Source organism: Rhineura floridana, chromosome 14, assembly GCF_030035675.1.
Source record: "Rhineura floridana isolate rRhiFlo1 chromosome 14, rRhiFlo1.hap2, whole genome shotgun sequence".
NCBI lineage: Eukaryota > Metazoa > Chordata > Lepidosauria > Squamata > Rhineuridae > Rhineura > Rhineura floridana.
In genome coordinates, this window is record NC_084493.1 from 32820961 (window position 1) to 32839620 (window position 18660).

At 44.9% G+C, this 18660-nt stretch overlaps 1 protein-coding gene across 3 annotated transcripts in view; it reads right to left on the reverse strand.

Moving 5' to 3' along the window:
• The window catches only part of ADAL (adenosine deaminase like), a 43364-nt gene that overhangs the window by 17535 nt on the left and 7169 nt on the right, over positions 1-18660 (reverse strand). For 2 of the 3 annotated variants that reach the window (XM_061594971.1, XM_061594970.1), the window contains exons 2-9: positions 10257-10387; positions 8973-9033; positions 8102-8189; positions 6141-6222; positions 4367-4493; positions 4020-4100; positions 2701-2839; positions 1918-2018 (exon numbers count right to left, since the gene is read on the reverse strand). In XM_061594971.1, coding sequence (XP_061450955.1) covers positions 1918-2018; positions 2701-2839; positions 4020-4100; positions 4367-4493; positions 6141-6222; positions 8102-8189; positions 8973-9033; positions 10257-10387 — 810 coding nt within the window. The remainder of the gene's footprint in view (positions 1-1917; positions 2019-2700; positions 2840-4019; positions 4101-4366; positions 4494-6140; positions 6223-8101; positions 8190-8972; positions 9034-10256; positions 10388-18660) is intronic. The other variant, XM_061594972.1, reaches the window with a different exon arrangement.

The following is an 18660-nucleotide window of genomic DNA, read 5'->3' on the forward strand; positions in this document are numbered from 1 at the left end:
GCGTTCAAAGACACGATCCTCCGCCCACAGCCTGACATAGTATACAGTCCAGCTTACGATGGCAGGGATGGAGAATCTTTGGCCCTCTAGATATTGTTGGACTCCAATGTCCATCAATCCCAGCCAGCATGGCCAATGGTCAGGGATGATGAGAGCTGTAGTCCAGCAACATCTGCAGCTCCAAAGGTTTCCCCATCCCTAGGCTAATGTTTCTGCACATGAAGTCAACGGGTAAGGTCAGGCCTACTTGACCTCGGGGCTGCCTCATGTGATCTCAAGCATTGGATCATGGGTGTGGTCATCCAGAGTCTCAGGGGGGGTGTCTTAGACCCCTTACTTTTTTGGGAGCAGGGTCTCAGCAGAGTCCCTATGTCTCCAGCTTCCTATGAGCCAATCAGCATTAAAAGGGAGTGTATTAGTCACTGAGAAGAGTCTTCTAACATGCTTCCTTGTCCTTTCCTGCTGATTGAAGCTAATCAGACTGAAAGGAGAGAAGTGAACCACTGAGAAGATTCTTCTCAGTAGCTAACACACTCCCCTTTCATGCTGATTGGCTCCTAGGGACCTCTGTCATTGTGGAAGAAGGCATGCCTGGGAAGGACTGAGGAGTGTGGAGACGGCAGCCAGCAAGCCAGCGAGTGAGGAGGCAGGGCTGTGAGGAGGCGTAGCATGACTATCATGAAAGGACCCTGCACTTCTGGATTTGCCACTACACTCCTGCATGGGATACAGCAACATCCTCCTTGTGGTTGTACTTTGAGGGGGAAGATTGGCAGTGAAAGGCCAGATGGGCATTTAGGGAAGTTTGCCTGCTCTTACAATCTGCTCACTGAGGAACCTTTGAGAAGCTTCTAGGGGAACCTACCCCAACCTGGTGCCTTCCAGATGATGCAACTCCCATCATCCCTGCCCACTGGCCATGCTGGCAGAGGCTGACACTGTCTGAAAACCACAGTTCTATTCAGCCAAAGGTTCCCACCAGCAAGGAAGGGGAGTACAGGTACCCCAGGTGCCATTCTGCCCTAGGTTGCAACTGCCTGGTGTGTTCAGCTGGCCGTTCATCCCTTAAAGAGGCACTGCATTAGCAATCTATCAATGGCACTAGTCATGATGGCAACATAGAACCACCATGTTCAAAGACAGTCTACCTCTGCATACCAGCTGTTGAGCAGCAATTGCAGAGGAGGGCTGTCGCCTTCAAGTCCTGATTGGGAACTTCCTACCAGCAATTGGGGTGCCCACTGTGAGAAAAGAGGATGCTGGGTAGATGGACCTTTGGTCTGATCTAGAAGACTGTTCTTAGATGGGTCTACCAGAAGCTATTTGCCATTAGAGGTAGGGCAGAACCTCCATGTTCAGGGGCAGTGTGCTTGTGAATGTCAGGTACTGGAAACAGAAAAGGGGAGGGCTGTTGCCATCTAGCCTTGCTGGCGATATGCAATTGGCCACTATGAAAAAAACGGATGCTGCAACTGTTACCGCCTTCTGATCTGGCAGGATTTACATTCTTCTGACAGAGAAGCAAGACTATAAAAGTCACAGAATCAGGGAATCATAGAATAGTGGAGCTGAAAGTGGCCTATAAGACCATCAAGTCCAATCCCTGTTCAGGAATTCAACTAAACCATACATGACAGGTGGCTGTTCAACTGCCTCTTGAATGCCCCCAGTGTTGGAGAGCTCACCACCTCCCTAGGGAATGGGTTCCATTGTCATACCGCTTTAACAGTTAGGAAATTTTTCCTGATGTTCAGCCAAAATCTGGCTTCATGTAACTTGAGCCCATTAGTCCGTGCCCTGCACTCGGGGATGATGAAGAAGAGAACCTGGCCCATGTTAATGGGGGTTGCCCTATCATTTTTGAAAGGGAGTCCCTGCTCTGCCTCTTTCTATCCCAGATAATTCCAAGAGCCTTACACAAAGCACGATGGGATGGCCGGTCTTGTACCAGAACCTGAAGTGGTGTTGGTCACTTGAAGGCACCGTCTGACCTTTGAGGTTTGATGTCAAGCAGAGTTCTGAGGAAGACGAGAGACAACTGGGTCAGAGGAAATGAAACAGAGGGAGGGTGGGTGCACAGCACAGCCAATGCACTTGTGCCAAAGCAGGAGTGGCCATTTTGCATATGCAATGCTTCATTCCGGCAACGCAGCCCAAAGATCGGCTTGCCACAAGTGGGGAAGCACAGCGAAGGAGACTAAGCAGCTGACCTTGTTGCAAAGACCTGGGGTTGTTTGGTTGTCTCCACAGGGTCAACGTGAGATGGTGTCAGTAGTGGCCCATCTCATATCTTGTGGGGAAACACTGGCTGGAGAGCACTTCCACATGAAAATTGGCCCCATATTAAAGAAAGAGGGTTTGGTCTAAGATTTATTCATTTATTCATCTGAATTGAGAATTGTTCGATGTGGGGAGAGTTTTCACAGGGAAGCGTTTCCAGATCCCACTGCGAAGCTTGAGACTGCACATGTTTCACCTGGATGCCATCAGGAAAGAGGGCGAGAACCAATGATGAGCAGCTAGCACTGGATCCTCTTCCTTTCTTCCTCTTCGCTCACCATGTTATAGACCTGAGAAAATGCTGCAGCCGTGAGGGTTGTCACAGCAGCAACAAATGACAGCCTTGATGCCAGAGGCCCCAACAGCAAGAGAAAGGGGGATCCGAAGGTCCCCAAGCTTTTCTTCAACGTCTTTCCTTACCTAAAGGCGTGCGGTTTTGCCGAACCAGCTGCACCAGATCCTGCGAGGCTGTCGATGAAGAATGAAGAAATGTACCATGCCCGATTCTGTCAGGTGGCAGACCCAGGAGAAGCTTGGTCTCCTCTTCCTTGTTTGGGATCTAAAAGAAATAAAAACGCTGCAAACACACACTAACCCATCTGTAGCATAAAAATGTAGTTTTTCTCAATCCAGAATCATTCAGGCTCATCTTGAGCATGCTGCTTTCAATCTAGATTGATTTTAGATCCTGCCAACCGCAAGGGTGAATGTGGTCACCTGATATGTGTTTGAAAACCCTCCCCTTGATTAGGTCAGCCATGCCTTTGCCTCCCTGCAACATGCCCCAGGTGTATGAAGAAGAAAGCAGTGGTTGCAGTCTTGGCATATGCCCATCCACAATGTCAATGGGCAGGAAGGGATGCATCCCTCATTGCCAGGACCACTTGCATCTGTTTTCAAATGGACACATTGCAGGGTAATGCAGAATCAATCTGCAATGAGCTTTATTTTTAAAAAATGAAACCAGTTTGTCAAGAGCGCTTTTCAGGGGCAAAAAAATAAGGAATCCATCTAGATTATACGCAGACTACATCAGAAAAACAAGTACTTAGCCCCCATTGATTACAGAACAAAATGCTTTGTGTAGGCAGCCACAGAGGGCCACAGTTCGTTCCACAGTTCGGCTACGCGGTGTCTGAAGAAGGCCTTTCTTTGGTCTGTCCTGAATCTCCCACCGGTGGTGGCTGGTGCCCATTGCGCATGGTAGGGCGGAATGCAGGGAGCCCGAACAGTAAGTGGAGCCAAAGCCAATGGCAGACAGAGGAGCCAACTCTGGCTTTGCCTCCATCTTCCTTCCTGCTGAGTACTACAAGAGCACCACTGAGACTTAGGAGGAGGAAGCTGGCACACAGGGTCACCCCCTGGACTGGTTGTAAGTAAGAAGGGAGGCAGGTGGGTGGGATGGCTGAGGGGAGACTGAGGTTGGCAGGGCAAAGCCCCAGTTGCCCTAATGGACCAGCCTCCACAGTCTCCCACCATTCAGCTACACGCACCTATGCATACAAAGCTAGCACACCCTGGCTCTGCAACCCAAGTGTAGGCCACACTGATGCACCAATGCTCTGCTTATAGGCAACAATAACCTGGCTTGAAAGCATCACTGTCCACATGGAACCCTACACAGGACATGTTTTTTAAAAAACAAAAACAAAATACTCCTGCTGTCACATGAAGCATTCCCACTGCAAAACCCTGTAGTAGCGCCTGAATCAGGGATTGTGTCAGCTTCACAATGTTACCTCAGAAAGATGCAACGCCAGCATCAGCCCGGAGTTTTTGGCTTCCAAGAGAGGTTCCAGAAAGTCCTTGCCATGTCCTGCCTTGGAAGATTAAAAAAAGAAAAGAAACACAAATATAGTTTAAGAAAGAAAATATAGATGAATAGAGAATGCTGACACCAGACTTTGCCAACCTGGTGCCCTCTGGCTGTTTTGGATTGCTACTGAGCTGTGCTGGCTGGGCTGATGGGAGTAGTAGTCCAAAATAACTGGAAGGCACCAAGGCTGGCAAAGTCTGTCTTAAAACACGATAAGGACATGTGACAGTTTTGGCGGTGACATTTTGTTTTATTTAAACGAAAGCTTACAGTAGGGTCTCCACTGAGGTCTAAACCCACAACCACTCCATCAGTGGAAAGCAGGAAGTCTTTGGCCAATTTCACTGTTTCCTTGGCAACTGTTGGTCCTCCTCGTCTATCCACTGATAACAGAAACCTAGAATAAAAATAAATACCCAGATTTAACTATGCGAAGGACATAACGACAGCTGACAAAAGCAAGAGTGTAAAGGGCATACAAGCAAGTCTCATCCAAGGTCAGGCTAGACCAGTACTGTCTACTCTGACAGGCAGCATCTATCCAGGGTCTTAGGCAAAGAAGGGAAAGTCCTTCCCATCAGCTGCTACCTGAGCCTTTTCACTAGAGGTGCTTCTGGGAACTGAACCTGGGGCCTCCTTCATGCAGAATAGGTGCTTGATCAGTTGAGCTACGGTCCCGCTCCTATTTCAGGGGCAATTCTCATGCTACTTATTTATTTCATTTATGATTTGCTTCCCATGAAATATCCCAAAGGGATTTAACTCAAGCAACAGAAACTTATTTAAGTGCATGTTCAAGTCCAATATAGATACAGACTGCAATAAAAATCTCTACTTAAAAGGCTTGTTGGAAGAGGAAGGTCTTCAATAGGCACTGAAAAAGATAAGAAACACCTGTCTGATATGTAAAGAGGGATGGGAAGGAAATTCAATTCAGTTTGCATTTACAGCCAAATTTATCAAATTTTCCCTTTCTGAAACTATATGAGAATCGAAACACAGCCACCCTTCGAAATTCACACATCCAAATTTTCCGATGCCATTCTCCAACCAAACAATGTTTACAAAAATGCACATGTGAGGGGAAAGTGTGCATAAAAATGAATATATGAGTGAAAATAAGCAACAAAGATGTATTATATCAGGAGGAATTGCTTGCAAAAATGTGTACTTTAGTCAAAACTGCATATAAAAATGGGTGTGTTAGGGGAAATGCACACCAAAATGCTGACGAATTTTCATGAGGATTTTTTTTAAAAACACACACACACAAATTACTAGAGAAATGTGGAGAACTGAATTTAAGAGTGGAAAAATGAGAAACTGAGAGAACTGAAACTGACAGATCCTTCCACCCTTAAATGGGAGGGAGTTCCAAAGGGTAACAGCGCCACACTAACGGCCCGACTCCAACATTGTATGGACCGGACCTCCTGATGAGACGGCATCTGCACGAGGCCCTTTCCTGCATAGTGCAGCAACGTATATAAGGGGTCAGGCAATCTTTTAGGTATCCTGGTCCCAGGCTGTAGAGGGCTTTGAATACCAGTAACAGCACCATGAACCTAGCCTGGTAGCTAATTGGCAGTCCGTGAAATTCTTCCAACTGTGTGGTAGCGCAATGGCGATATTCTGTCCCAGTGAGCTGTCAAGCTGCTGCATTATTCCACAGTAAATCTCATTCGTTTTAGCAAGAATCATTTGGGAATAATTGATTTAAGGACAGCAGCACTAATATTTTCCTGAAAGCTTTGAATAAAAATTGCTCAGCTCACAAATGGGAGTGTAATGTAGGGACTGGACTGTCTTATTATTATTATTATTATTATTATTATTATTCCTGCCCTTCCTCTCAAAAGAAGCCCAGGGCAACAACATCATATGGTGGCAGTAAATCTCTTTTCCTGCTAAAGGAACTAGCTATGAGAGGCTACTATTGTAGAAACGGCTAGGGAGACAGGAAGAACACTGAATGGGCTCTGGAGGGGATTCAGCACCACAACTGGTGGGTTTTAAAACACAGGGGCTTGGGCACATAACTTACCTAACTTCTATATCCAATCCATCTTCCTTGCATTGTCTTACACCCTCAAGTACAGCTTCTACATACATTCTTTTGGTCATACCTAGGAGGATAAGGTCTTTGTATTCATTTCAAGTATAAAGTATAATCCATATATTTACATAGATATGAATGATACCGTGATTAACAAAACAGAGGTTTAATTTATGTTGCAAAACATTTAGGTTTCCGCCTTTTTCACAGCAGCTTTGTTAATTACAGTATCATATATATATTTTCAGTGATTACCTAAATCCCAAAAGGGATCCAGCGCAAGCTTGTGTGAAGTGCTGTTTCATGCTTTTTTCGTATGTGTGTGCGTGTGGTATGTGTATATAACACACACACACACACCCCGAGCTATTCTAGTGTTTTGCTCCCTGGTTGCGTGCTGGAGTTTGGGTGAGCTACAGCCATTCCCAAATCCATGTATCACTATTTGGATGACCCTGACCACACTGCTTTCTTTTCACATTGCCCAGATGTTGGGCTGGGCATTTGCCAAGCCAGGGTCACACTCGCTATTGCAGAAAGGTGCTGGAGCCAGCAGCCACAGAGTTTGAGAGATCCAGCCTGAAATGCAGCAGGCAGGAGGGTCAGTACTGCTAACCAGGAAAGGACAAAATGCGGGGCTATTTATACCCAAGCCTGGACAATCTAGTGGTTTCACAGCGCCAGCCAATCACGTGGGCCCACTGTGCCTAAAAGAAGATGCAGAGGTTTGCCCATGCACGCGTTCCAAACTCTCTCTGTGTCTTTTATTTATTTCCAATATTTATAGACTGCTTTTTACCACAGATGGTCACAAAGCAATTTCCACAACCATCAATAATGCAATCTATCAGTCAAAATGTGTAAAACAAACAAAAACCACTGGTATAAACATAAATTGAATCAATAGGCATAGTATAACTCACTTAGAATGCTTTTTTAAACATTCAAGACAAATACCTATTTGACTGTTTGTCATAAAATGCATACAGGTAAGTGACAAATTAATTATACAGAACTGGTAAGTGCAACAGTAATAACCAAGATCTCCCCTCCCAACTCCACACCGAGTTCACCTGAGTGCACTGAAAGTTCGATCTTAATTACAATAGTCCTGAGGAATAAACTGATGTCATTAACAACATTCAGATTTGTTGCTTATCTATATGACTCTCTGACCCATAATTATGCTGATTTCTCTGAATGTCCTGGTCCAAAATTCATGGAGGATAAGATCATCAATGGCTACTAGTTATGATGGCTCTATTCTACGTCCACTGTCAGTGGCAATCAGCTACTGAATACCAATTCCTAGGAATCAGAAGACGGCTTACGGGCTTCCCAAAGACGTCCAGTTTGGCACTGTGAGAACAGGATGTTGGACTAGATGGGCATTTGGCCTCACCAGCAGGGGTCTTTTTAAGTTCTAAGATTCTTTCATGCCAGCATACTTTCAGTGGGATATTCATAACTTCAGTACCGCTCCCTATATATGCATATATGTGTGCATGTGTGTGTATATGTATATATATTATCTTATGTATTTTAATTGTATTTTATGTATTTTAATTTATTTTAATGTTTTTGTGATTTTTATTGTGTACAAATGTATTATGTACATGCTCAATTTTATTGTAAGCCACTCTGAGTGCCCTATTATAGGGTAGAAGGGCGGGATGGAAATATTTTAAATAAATAAATAACTGTATTAAATAAATGAGAGGGGAAAGTGAGAGCCAACCCCGCAAGGGCAGGGGTTAGGGGTGGGCATTTGGATGTTTCAGCATTCCAAAATGGATCTCTCCCTTCTTCAAGGTCCCAATTTTTGTATCGGGGAGGGGGGAGTGAGGAGAAAAAAAGAGCAATTCTTCTTGGAGACGAAGTTGGAAGGTAGGGGTGCTTAGTGGGAAGCAGCAGACAATTATAAAATACAAGGAAAAACAATTTGTCACCAGTGGTTTGCTCATCTCTGGGCGTGCTCCTTAGCTCCAGGTACTTGACTCCATCAGCAGCAAATTCCTGAACAACATCTTTGGTTACCTGAAATCATATCAGCATTTTAAGCTGAAATGATATCCACAGAGTGTTCCACAGTCGTTTTCAAAGCTTTAAAAAAAAATTACCAAAAAACTTCTCAAACTCACTCGTACCTGGTTCTATCAATCTATTTCCAAAAATAGTTCATCATCACTAAATATAAAGAATATTCAAAAAGATCTATATAATATAAAAATCTATGCTTCATATACAATTCATTTCACAATGTTGTCCATTTTAATTTCCACACAGTAAGTTATCTTCCAACTGTCTATTAAAGGACTCCATCCATTATTGACTATTAGAATTCGGCTGTCTACCATCTCATGGATTTTTAATCATTGCTCAGCTGCCAACCCTTATCTGACCACTCCCTACATGTAATTATGAATGCATTTCTTCAGTTCTTTGCAATGATCAGCTGATCATCAGTATGGAAATAGGACACCAAAGTCAACCTCAAAAAAGGACTGGGAAGGGCCCAGTTCAAATCCTGCTCAGCCATTGGTGGCCTTTGGCCAGGGATAATCACCCAGTCTAACCTGAGTTATTACAAGGAGAAAATCTGAGTCAGGCAGGACGAGAGATGACTCTGTACAGCACTCTGGGTTCCTTAAACACAACAACAACAAGAAATAAATAATACACCCAGAAATACAAAACATAAAACAAAACCTGATTGGCCAGCAGTTGCTTCCTTTTCCTCTTTGCTATCCTGCAGCAAAAGGTTGATTCTCTCAGAAGCATGTTAAAAGAGCACACATTAAAAAGCTTTAATGAGTTTACCATTAATATGTCTTCAGTTCTATTGGTAACCTGATGGATGATCTCGAACATCTGAAAACATCTGCAGAAACAGAAGGTTAAAAAGAGAGTTACAATGAAAATACATTAAAAAAACTAAAGACATAGCGACACATTCCTCAAATATTAGCTTTTTCCAATCGCATCATATCACTTTCATTTCAAATACATTTCTGCATATATTATGCAGGATTCACTCTGCACCCGTCCCCACATGCTGACACTTCTGAGCTCCTACTGGGAGGAAGGGCAGGATATAAATCTAATAAATAGATAATAATAAATTAATTAATTAAATGGTCACATTGAAAAGAACAGAAATGTATTTGCGGTGGGGCCTTCTTGGTGGTTGCTTCCCAGCTCTGGAATTCTCTTCTTCCTTTGCTGCTTCAACATAGAGGGAAACCAACATTTATTTATTTTAGAGAATTTTTATTCCACTCTTCAGCCAAAAAAGACTCCCAGAGCAGTTTATACATCATCACTACAGAAAAAGAAAAAAAGCCTTACCTTCAGGTTTATAATAGAAAAAGCAACACAAAATGAAAATGGATTGGGATTGAATCTAAGTTCTTAGTGACAAGCTCTTCTAATGACTAGCTCAGATGGAAAAGTTCAGGGAAAGGAGGTGTCAAACGTTGCTGGTCTCTCAGTTGTGCCGAGAAAGTGGCCCTGCATCATTCCCTGTTGCAGCTGGATGCAGTCAGCTGAGAGTTGACAGAGGAGTCAATAATTATGCCGGACATCTGTGTTGGAATTGCTTGTTAAGATGTTTTGAAAGCTATTTTTGAAAAAAATCTTTTGTTTTAATATGTTTTTAAGGATGTTTTGTTGTAAGATAAAGTCTATCTTTATGATGTTTTAGAGTGCTTTTAGCGCTTTTGTTTGCCGCCCTGGGCTTCTACTGGGAGGAAGGCTGGGATATCAATCTAATAAATAAATAAATAAGTAAGTAAAAAATAATGCAATACAGAAGGAACAGGAGTGCCACTCAAAGGGTTTGGCAGAGAATGAGGGGGTGGGTATGCAAAATCAGGTCCATGCCCCATATTAAGGACAACTGCTCCAAAAACATGCAACTTTGTCCTAGCCAGGAGCTACAGCATGGGGACTTCTTGCCTGTAAAGCACACCACAGACCTGTCTGATCAACGAGTACAGAAAGACTGGGCTATATTTGGGGGTTTGGGCCTGGCAGATGGTGTAATGTTTACCTCATAACCTCCAGCACCATTCCTTTAAGGTCCACAGCTTAAGGCATACTCACTCTTCCAGGCTTCTCTTTTCCCCCTTGTCAATCATGGTCATTCCATAATGAACCTGAAGGTCTGGTTTCTGGGCCATCAATTTCTTCATGGTAGCAGAACTGATGGAGCCGTTCAAGTGGGCATGGAGTTCCTGAATGAGAAGCAAATCAGTGTTTACTTCCAAGGGTCACTTCCATCCCCAACATTTACACCTTTTCCCTAAAAGGCCTCTCTCTTCCTTTGGTAACCGTAAGCATTGTGTGTTTATTTCTAACTGCTGACATAAACCCAGGGGTGGAGACACTTTTCCAGCCTGAAGGCTCCATTCCTTTCCATGCAACCTTCCCTGGGCAATATGCCTGGTGATGGGTGGGTCGAGAAGTAAAAGTGAGTGGAGCGAAAAAGGTTGATTTACTCTCCCCTCCTCTCTATCCTCCAAGCAAGCAGCATTCCTGGAGTTCAAGGGCCCTTTTCAGCCAGGCAAAAGCACCCAAGGAGAGTGGAAAGGAGGGCCAGTGAGAGGGGGTGTCCAGGGGAGACCCCAAAGACCAGACAGAGAATCCTGCAGAGAGGCATTCAGGGCCGAAGGCTGAGATTCTCCCTCCCTGATGCAACCCATGACATCTTCCAGGTTCCTTCTCAAACTGGGTGGAAGTAACGAGTGGGGTACCACAGGGCTTGGTCCTAGGCCCAGTGCTCTTCAACATTTTATTAACGACTTGGATGAGGAAGTACAGAGCATGCTAATCAAGTTGCAGATGATACAAAATTGGGGGGCACAGCTAATACAGAAGACAGAAAAAAAATTCAAAGGGTTCTTGATAGGGTGGAGCATTGGGCTGAAAACAACAGAATGAAATTCAACAGGGATAAGTGCAAAGTTCTACACTTAGGAAAAAGAAACCAAATGCACAGTTATAAGATGGGGGATACTTGGCTCAGCAGTACGACATGTGAGAAGGATCTTGGAATTGTCGTTAATCACAAGCTGAATATGAGCCAACAGTGTGATGTGGCTGCAAAAAAGGCAAATACTATATTAGGCTACATTAACAGAAGTATAGATTCCAAATCGCATGAAGTATTAGTTCCCCTCTATTCAACACTGGTTAGGCCTCATCTGGAGTACTGTGTCCAGTTCTGGTCTCCACAATTCAAGAAGGATGCAGACAAACTGGAACAGGTTCAGAGGAGGGCAACAAAGCTGTTCAGGGGACTGGAAACAAAGCCCTATGAGGAGAGACTGAAAGAACTGGGCATGTTTAGCCTGGAGAAGAGAAGACTGAGGGGAGATAGGATAGCACTCTTCAAGTACATGAAAGGTTGCCACATAGAGGAGGGCCGGGATCTCTTCTCGATCGTCGCAGAGTGCAGGACACGGAATAATGGGCTCAAGTTGCAGAAAGCCAGATTTCGACTGAACATCAGGAAAAGCTTCCTAATTGTTAGAGCCATACGACAATGGAACCAATTACTAGAGAGGTAGTGGGCTCTCCGACACTGGAGGCCTTCAAGAGGCAGCTGGACAGCCATCTGTCAGGAATGCTTTGATTTGGATTCCTGCATTGAGCAGGGGGTTGGACTTCATGGCCTTATAGGCCCCTTCCAACTCTACTATTCTACTATTCTATGATTCTATGAAATTGTACAATTCTGGTCACCCTGCATCAAAAGGATATTGCAAGAGCTGGAAAAGGTGGAGAAAACATTGGACCACCTTGCCAATGAAGAACTGTAAAAAAAGGGGGGGTGCTTTTGATTTATTGATTTTTATTTATGTATTCATTAAATTTATATCCTGCCTTTTCTCCCAGTAGGAGCACAGGGCAGCAAACAAAACCACTAAAAACATATTTTAAAAAACATTCTTTAAAACAAAATCTTTAAAAACATTTTTTTATTAAAAAAAACAGCTTTAAAAACATCTTAAAAAGCAATTCCAACACAGACACAGACTGGGATAAAGTGTCTACTCTGAATGCAAATAGCAGCTTGGGAGGATTTTCATTGGGAGCAGCAGGGTGGGTGAGTGGATGGGTGGAGAGAAGAGTTAAAACTCCCACACGCAATCCCAAACCTGAATGTCACACACACACACAGCTGATATTTTCATTTCTAAAAGATGGTCCACCCCTGGAGCCTAATGGAATCCACTGGATTCCTGAATGCCCTGGGGGAGTTCCCAGTAGATAGAGTAGGTGCCCTGTTGAAGCCCTTGTCACACTGTGTCTTGGAGCTGGCTGTGAGGGCCTGCACCTGGTGTTGGGCCGAGGAGACAGTAAACTAGGGTTGCTGCTGGTGTATCGTCCACCCTGCTGCCTGGCAGTTTCTCTGACCGAGCTGCCAGAGGCCGTCTCGGCTGTGGTGTTGGAGGAGATTTCAATGTCCATGCTGAGGCTGCCTCTAGTGTTCCGGCTTGGGACTTCATGGCCTCCATGACGACCATGGGGCTGTCTCAAGTTCTTACTGGCCTGACACATAGGGCAGGGCACACTCTCGACTTGGTTTTTGCTCCAGATGGAGGAAGGGGTGGTCTGAAGATGGGGGGGGGTGTCACCCCATTGTCATGGTCAGATCACTTCCTAGTGAAGTGTAGACTTATGGCTCCGATCCTTCCTTGCAGGGGAGGTGGACAGATTAAGATGGTCTGCCCCTGGAGCCTAATGGAATCCACTGGATTCCTGAATGCCCTGGGGGAGTCCCAGTAGATAGAGCAGGTGACCCTGTTGAAGCCCTTGTCATGCTGTGGAACAGTGAGGCACGTCAGGCTCTTGACACTGTTGCCCCGGAGTGCCCTTTCTGGCACTGTGGAACCCGGCTTGCACCTTGGTACACCAGTGAGCTAAGGGTAATGAAACAGGCTGGACGATGGCTAGAGCGCAAGTGGCGAAAGACGTGCTGTGAGGCTGATTGGGCACGAGTAGTCCCCAATGAGGTATCCAGTGCAACGTCTGCTTGAACTTCTTGGGAACGGTTTCAGTTGATGCGGCCTGATGATGTAGACAAGGTGCTTGCGATGATACGGCCAGCAACATGTGCTCTCGACCCTTGCCCTTCTTGGCTTATTAAAATTTGCCGAGGGGCTTTGACTGAGTGGATCCAGAGTGTGGTCACTGCATCATTGCAGGAGAGAGTGGTTCCAGCTGACCTGAAAGAGGAGGTGATCTGACAGCTCCTGAAAAAGCCCACCCTGGACCCATTGGTCTACAACAACTACCGACTGGCTGCAAATACTCCCTTTTTAGGGAACATGATTGAGAGGGTTGTGGCACAGCAATTGCAGGTACTCTTGGATGAAACAGATTATCTTGACCCATTCCAGTCTGGGTTCAGGCCTGGTTATGGGACTGAATTGGCCTTGGTCGCCCGGATGGATGACCTTTATCGGGAGAAGGACAGGGGGAGTGCGACCGTTATTCATACTTGATCTGCCTGGACTCGGTGGTGGGCTGGATGAGAACCAATAAACTGAGTCTGAATCCTAGCAAGACGGAGGTGCTATGGGTTGGTGGTTCCCGAGTTCAGATAATTGATCATACTCCCTCTGAAAGACCCATTACCAAATTCTTCCAAGCTACACAGAAAGTGGATTGGACTGTGAAAGACCAACCCAAATTGTCTTTGCATTTTGACAAATTTGTAGAGCAGTATAATATCTCAGAGAGGTCACGTCTCCTGCTTCCCTGGTGCATTCACTATAGCTGCCCAATTTCCCTGATTTTTAAAAAGGTAAAGGTAAAGGTATCCCCGCCCTTATACTGCGAGTCGTTTCCGACTCTTAGGGTGATGTCTTGCGACGTTTACTAGGCAGACCGTATATATGGGGTGGGCTTGCCAGTTCCTTCCCCGGCCTTTCTTTACCTCCCAGCATATGCCGGGTACTCAGTTTACCGACCATGGATGGATGGAAGGCTGAGTGGACCTCGACCCTTTTTACCGGAGATTCGACTTCCTCCTTCCATTGGAATCGAACTCCGGCCGTGAGCAGAGCTTCGGCTGCGTTACCGCCGCTTACCACTCTGCGCCACGGAGGATTCTTCTTTTTAAAGTCTGATAGAAAGATCTGTGGACTATAGCTATATTCTTAAACCGCAAGGTTTTTTGCCTATTAGTGAATACTTTTATTATATTGTGAAATAGCTTTGATGTGCTTCATAGGAAGCGATTCATAAATAAAAGATATAAATAAACTCTCATCTCATGGAATCTCATGGAATTGATAGATTCAGGAAAGACAAAAGAAACTACTTTTTCCACAGAGCACATCACTCACTTACAGAATTCACTGCATGCACTGATGGTCACTAGCTTAGATGGCTTTTAAAATAGGAATTAGAGAACAGAAGAAGCTGCCTTATATCAAGACAGACCACTGCCCATCTAGCTCAGTAATAGTTCTATTGACACTGATCGGTAGTGGCTCTCTAGTGTTTCAGGCAGGAGACCTTCCCAGCCCTACCTGAAAAGACCTGGGATCAAACCTGAGATGTTCTGCATGCAAAGCATACACTCTACCACCAGAAGACAGCAGGTTGGCAAAGGCTGCACTAAGCTATGTCCTCCATTCATGGAGGTAATGGCTACTAACCAAGATGGCTATATGGCGCTTCTCTAGAGGCGCTTCATACCACTCAGTAGCAGTTGCTGGGAAACAGCAGCAGCAAAAATGGCTACTGCATTCGCACCCCGCTTGTGGGCTTCCTAAAAGCATCCAGTTGACCACTACTAGGAATGGGAGGCTGGATGAGATGGACCTTCGGTCTGATCCAGCAAGGCTCTTCCTATGAGCTGAACTGCTGGTACTTCTGTGGCATCTCTACAGTGAGAGCAATTGAATAATCCAGACATGTTTGATGCAGAGATGTGGCAGGGTTATTTGCCACCAGACAAGGCTGATTGAAAACAGAATTCTCTGGGACAGAGATTCAGGCGGAGAAAGAGAGCAGAACCTCCTTGGTGGATGGTTTTAGTTGTGAATTTATGGGTTGAATTTATTGGCAGGTTTCTCATGGCATGCAGTTTGAGGAGTCATTCCTCTAATTAAGTTACTGGTTATGCTGCACAAAAATGTCCTTAGAATCAGGAAGTTGGAAGTGCCCTCAAAGGTCATCTACTTCACCCCCTGCTGATGCAAAAAATCTGGTATTATGGTATCCCCATTTAGCCTCTGTTTAAAAACCTCTAAGGAAGGAGAGCCCACCACTTTCTGAGGCAGTCTGTTCCACAGTCAAACAGCTCAAAGCCTGTTGGGACCAATTTGAGGCCCAGTTACTTCTGCAGTCTACGTGCCTTGGGCCTCATTTCTATCCCTTATCACCTTCTTGCTTTAGTTCCATATGTTTCTCCTGCAGCCCTTGGCGTCTGATACAGTCTTGCAGGAGCTGAGTAATTTGCTTCAAAGCATCTCAAAAGCCATTGAACAGGAACAGATGTTTTAAAAACAAGGGCACTCTTCTCAAAAGAAACTGTCAGCGTTTCAATTGGCATTTATGGCTGTTCTGAGATAGCATTAGGTCAGGATAGTGGATATCACCACCCTTATTATTTAATCTTAATATGGAGCCATCAGTTTGTCATGGGCTGTACAGGACAGTGAATTGAGACAGTCCCTGCCTCTAAGTGGCTTACAACAGGGGCAGGCAGAAAGCAGGTTTGGACCTACGCACTGATAGCTGGATGTTTTGCAATACATTGGCACGGGTTTCTGACTCCCAATTACTTAATAGCAACAACCCAAACGCTTTTGTGCTTTTTAAACTTCAGATCTGTGCTAATGCAGATGCAGAACTGTGCTTTTATATACAAGACATCCCAGGGTACAGTTCATGGGGTGCAGTAGGCCCCCGAGCTACCATTTTGTATCTGGCTCTGCAGACATCAATTATATCTGTAGCTGGCTGTCTTTTGGACCTTGGCAAAAATACACATAAGCTCCTGCAAAACCTGGCTTACCGTCTATTACTGCAGCCTTTCCCAACCTTTGGGTCCTTAGATGTTGGGAAAGGCTGTATTATTGTAACATTAGGAATTTGGATATGAGAGGGTTCAAAGAGCCAGAAATATTGCAGGCGACTCCCATAATAGTCCTGGCAAAGTTGTCAGGCACATCTTTTGTTAGTGTAACTGCAGGTGATGTGCTTCCATGGAAACTAATTATTAGATTTTCTTTAAGTCTTTTGTTCACCTAGGAAATATCTAAAAGGGGCATGCCCTTCCTTCCCCCACAATTAGTTAAGGTGATGTAATCTAAGTGTCTGAGTGGGAAGAAACAATATACTGTAGTTTTTGAGTGAGACACGAACAGATGCAAGAGAGGCAGAGAGGTCAGTTCTGGGGGCTCTGTAAGCTAACTGCATTTTGAGACACTGATTGACTTTCTCTGGAGACCTGATGTGGGAGCAGTGGACTTTGGTTTCCTGTTGGAGTGCTAAGGTGTGCCTCCACCTCTGCTCAACCTGCCTATTTGTAAATAAAAGTAAACATTATAAAGACACCAAAAAGCCTCCAGTGACCTCCTTCCAAAGGAAACCAGACCCGGGTAAGTGTTGCACCCTGGGAGCTTCTCACCACTTGGACAGCATAACACTGTGTAAAGTAGACCAAGCCAGAATGTCTCTGCAATATTTATTTAAGACATTTATGTACCGCCTATTCACATGTCCAAGTGGTGTACATAAAAAGAAGCCATGAGGAAAATCAAACAATAACACATTCACATCATAATAAAACCAAATGCTATGTTAAAATCCCTGCTGGAACGAAGAGGTCTTAGTCATGTGCCTGTCTAATCTCTAACAAGGAGGGTGCCTGTCTAACCTCAGTTGGGAAGAAGTTCCATTTGTGTGTGTGCGTTTTCATGCATGTGTATGAGAAACAAGATGCATCCATCATCACTGCCCCCTACTCAGAGATTTAACTGCAAGAGCCCCAAGGAAGAGCTAAGTCCTAAACAGCAACAACTCTAGAAACTTATGCTAACAACTTTTTAACAAGGCATTCCCTGGAAAGCAAATTAGGAATAAAATAGGGACAGTGTCAGAAAGCAAGTGTCAGAAAATAGGCACTGCCCCATGATTAAATAGTAGAGCTGGGACTTATGGAAAAGGCAAGGAAGCCACATGCAGCTAGCAGCTTTACACTCCTCTTGTCCATCTCTGCAAGACAAGATACAAGAGGGACCTGCAACAAAATGTTGCAGTCTGGGGTGCTCCTGTTCTAGTTTCAGTCAGCCACCTCTGATTTCTTCCATTATACTCTACTCCAGTCTGTCAGCTAGCATTCCATAACTACTGAGCTTGCTCAGTCCTCACTGGGCTATTTGGGGTTTCCCCCCTTTCTTTGGGTATTTTTTCCCTTTTTTGTGGTACTTCTACAAAATTGGAGTTCCTCCAAGCCTAATAATACCTCCCTTTTGTGTGCAGGGGTGTAGTCATCTGGGGATGCGGGGAGTTGTAAACCCATTACTTTTTTGGGAGCAGGTTCCCAGCCAGGTCCCTATGTACGAGCCAATCAGCATGAAAAGGGAATGTGTTAGCCACTGAGAAGAGTCGTCCTTTCATACTGATCGGAGCCAATCAGAGTGAAAGGTGGTGAGTCAGCCACTGAGAAGACTCTTCTCAGTAGCTAACACACAGCCTCCCCTTTCATGCTGACTGGCTCCTAGGGATGTCTGTTGTGGTGGAGTGCGGACTCGTGAGATGACAGGGAGAGCAAGGGAGATGAGGGCAAATGGAAAAAGGGGCATGGCTGTGAGGGGTTATGATGTGACTATGATGAAGAGACCTTGCACTTCTGAATCTGCCACAACACTACTGCTTGTGTGCTGCCATTTTGTCTCCACCAGCAACGACACTGAAGAGAGCAACAGACTACAATCCAGATGCAGCATTAGGTGTGCTTTATCCCTACTAAAATCATCCCTGTAAAAGGTGGCAAGACAGGAGAATCCATCCCATTCAGTGCTTTGATTTCTCCATGTTTCTTCTTCAGCCAGTTTCACCAAGTCTTAAGACTAGACAGATGGACTCCATATCTCAGCGTTGTGACACTGAAAAGGCTTCTAGGAATACACTGGCAGCAAAATAATAACATCAGCGATAGACACACACACACACACCCGCCCTTGGGGATGGAGCCAAAACCGTTATCAGAAGCAACCTTACGGGTGGGCCTCCAGCAAAAGCCAAATTAACCAAGAAGAGTAGGGGGGGAAATACTGAATTGATTTGCTACAATACAAATCTTCAGATATTTAAAAAATGTGTTTTAATCACCACCATCAGAGTAGGCACAATACAGATGATTAATCACAAGAAGAGCCCAGCTGCGTCAGAGCAAAGACCCATCCAGTCCAGCATCCTGTTCTCACAGCGGCCAACTAGATGTCCATGGGAAGCTGGCAACTAGGAGCTGAGTGCAAAAGTC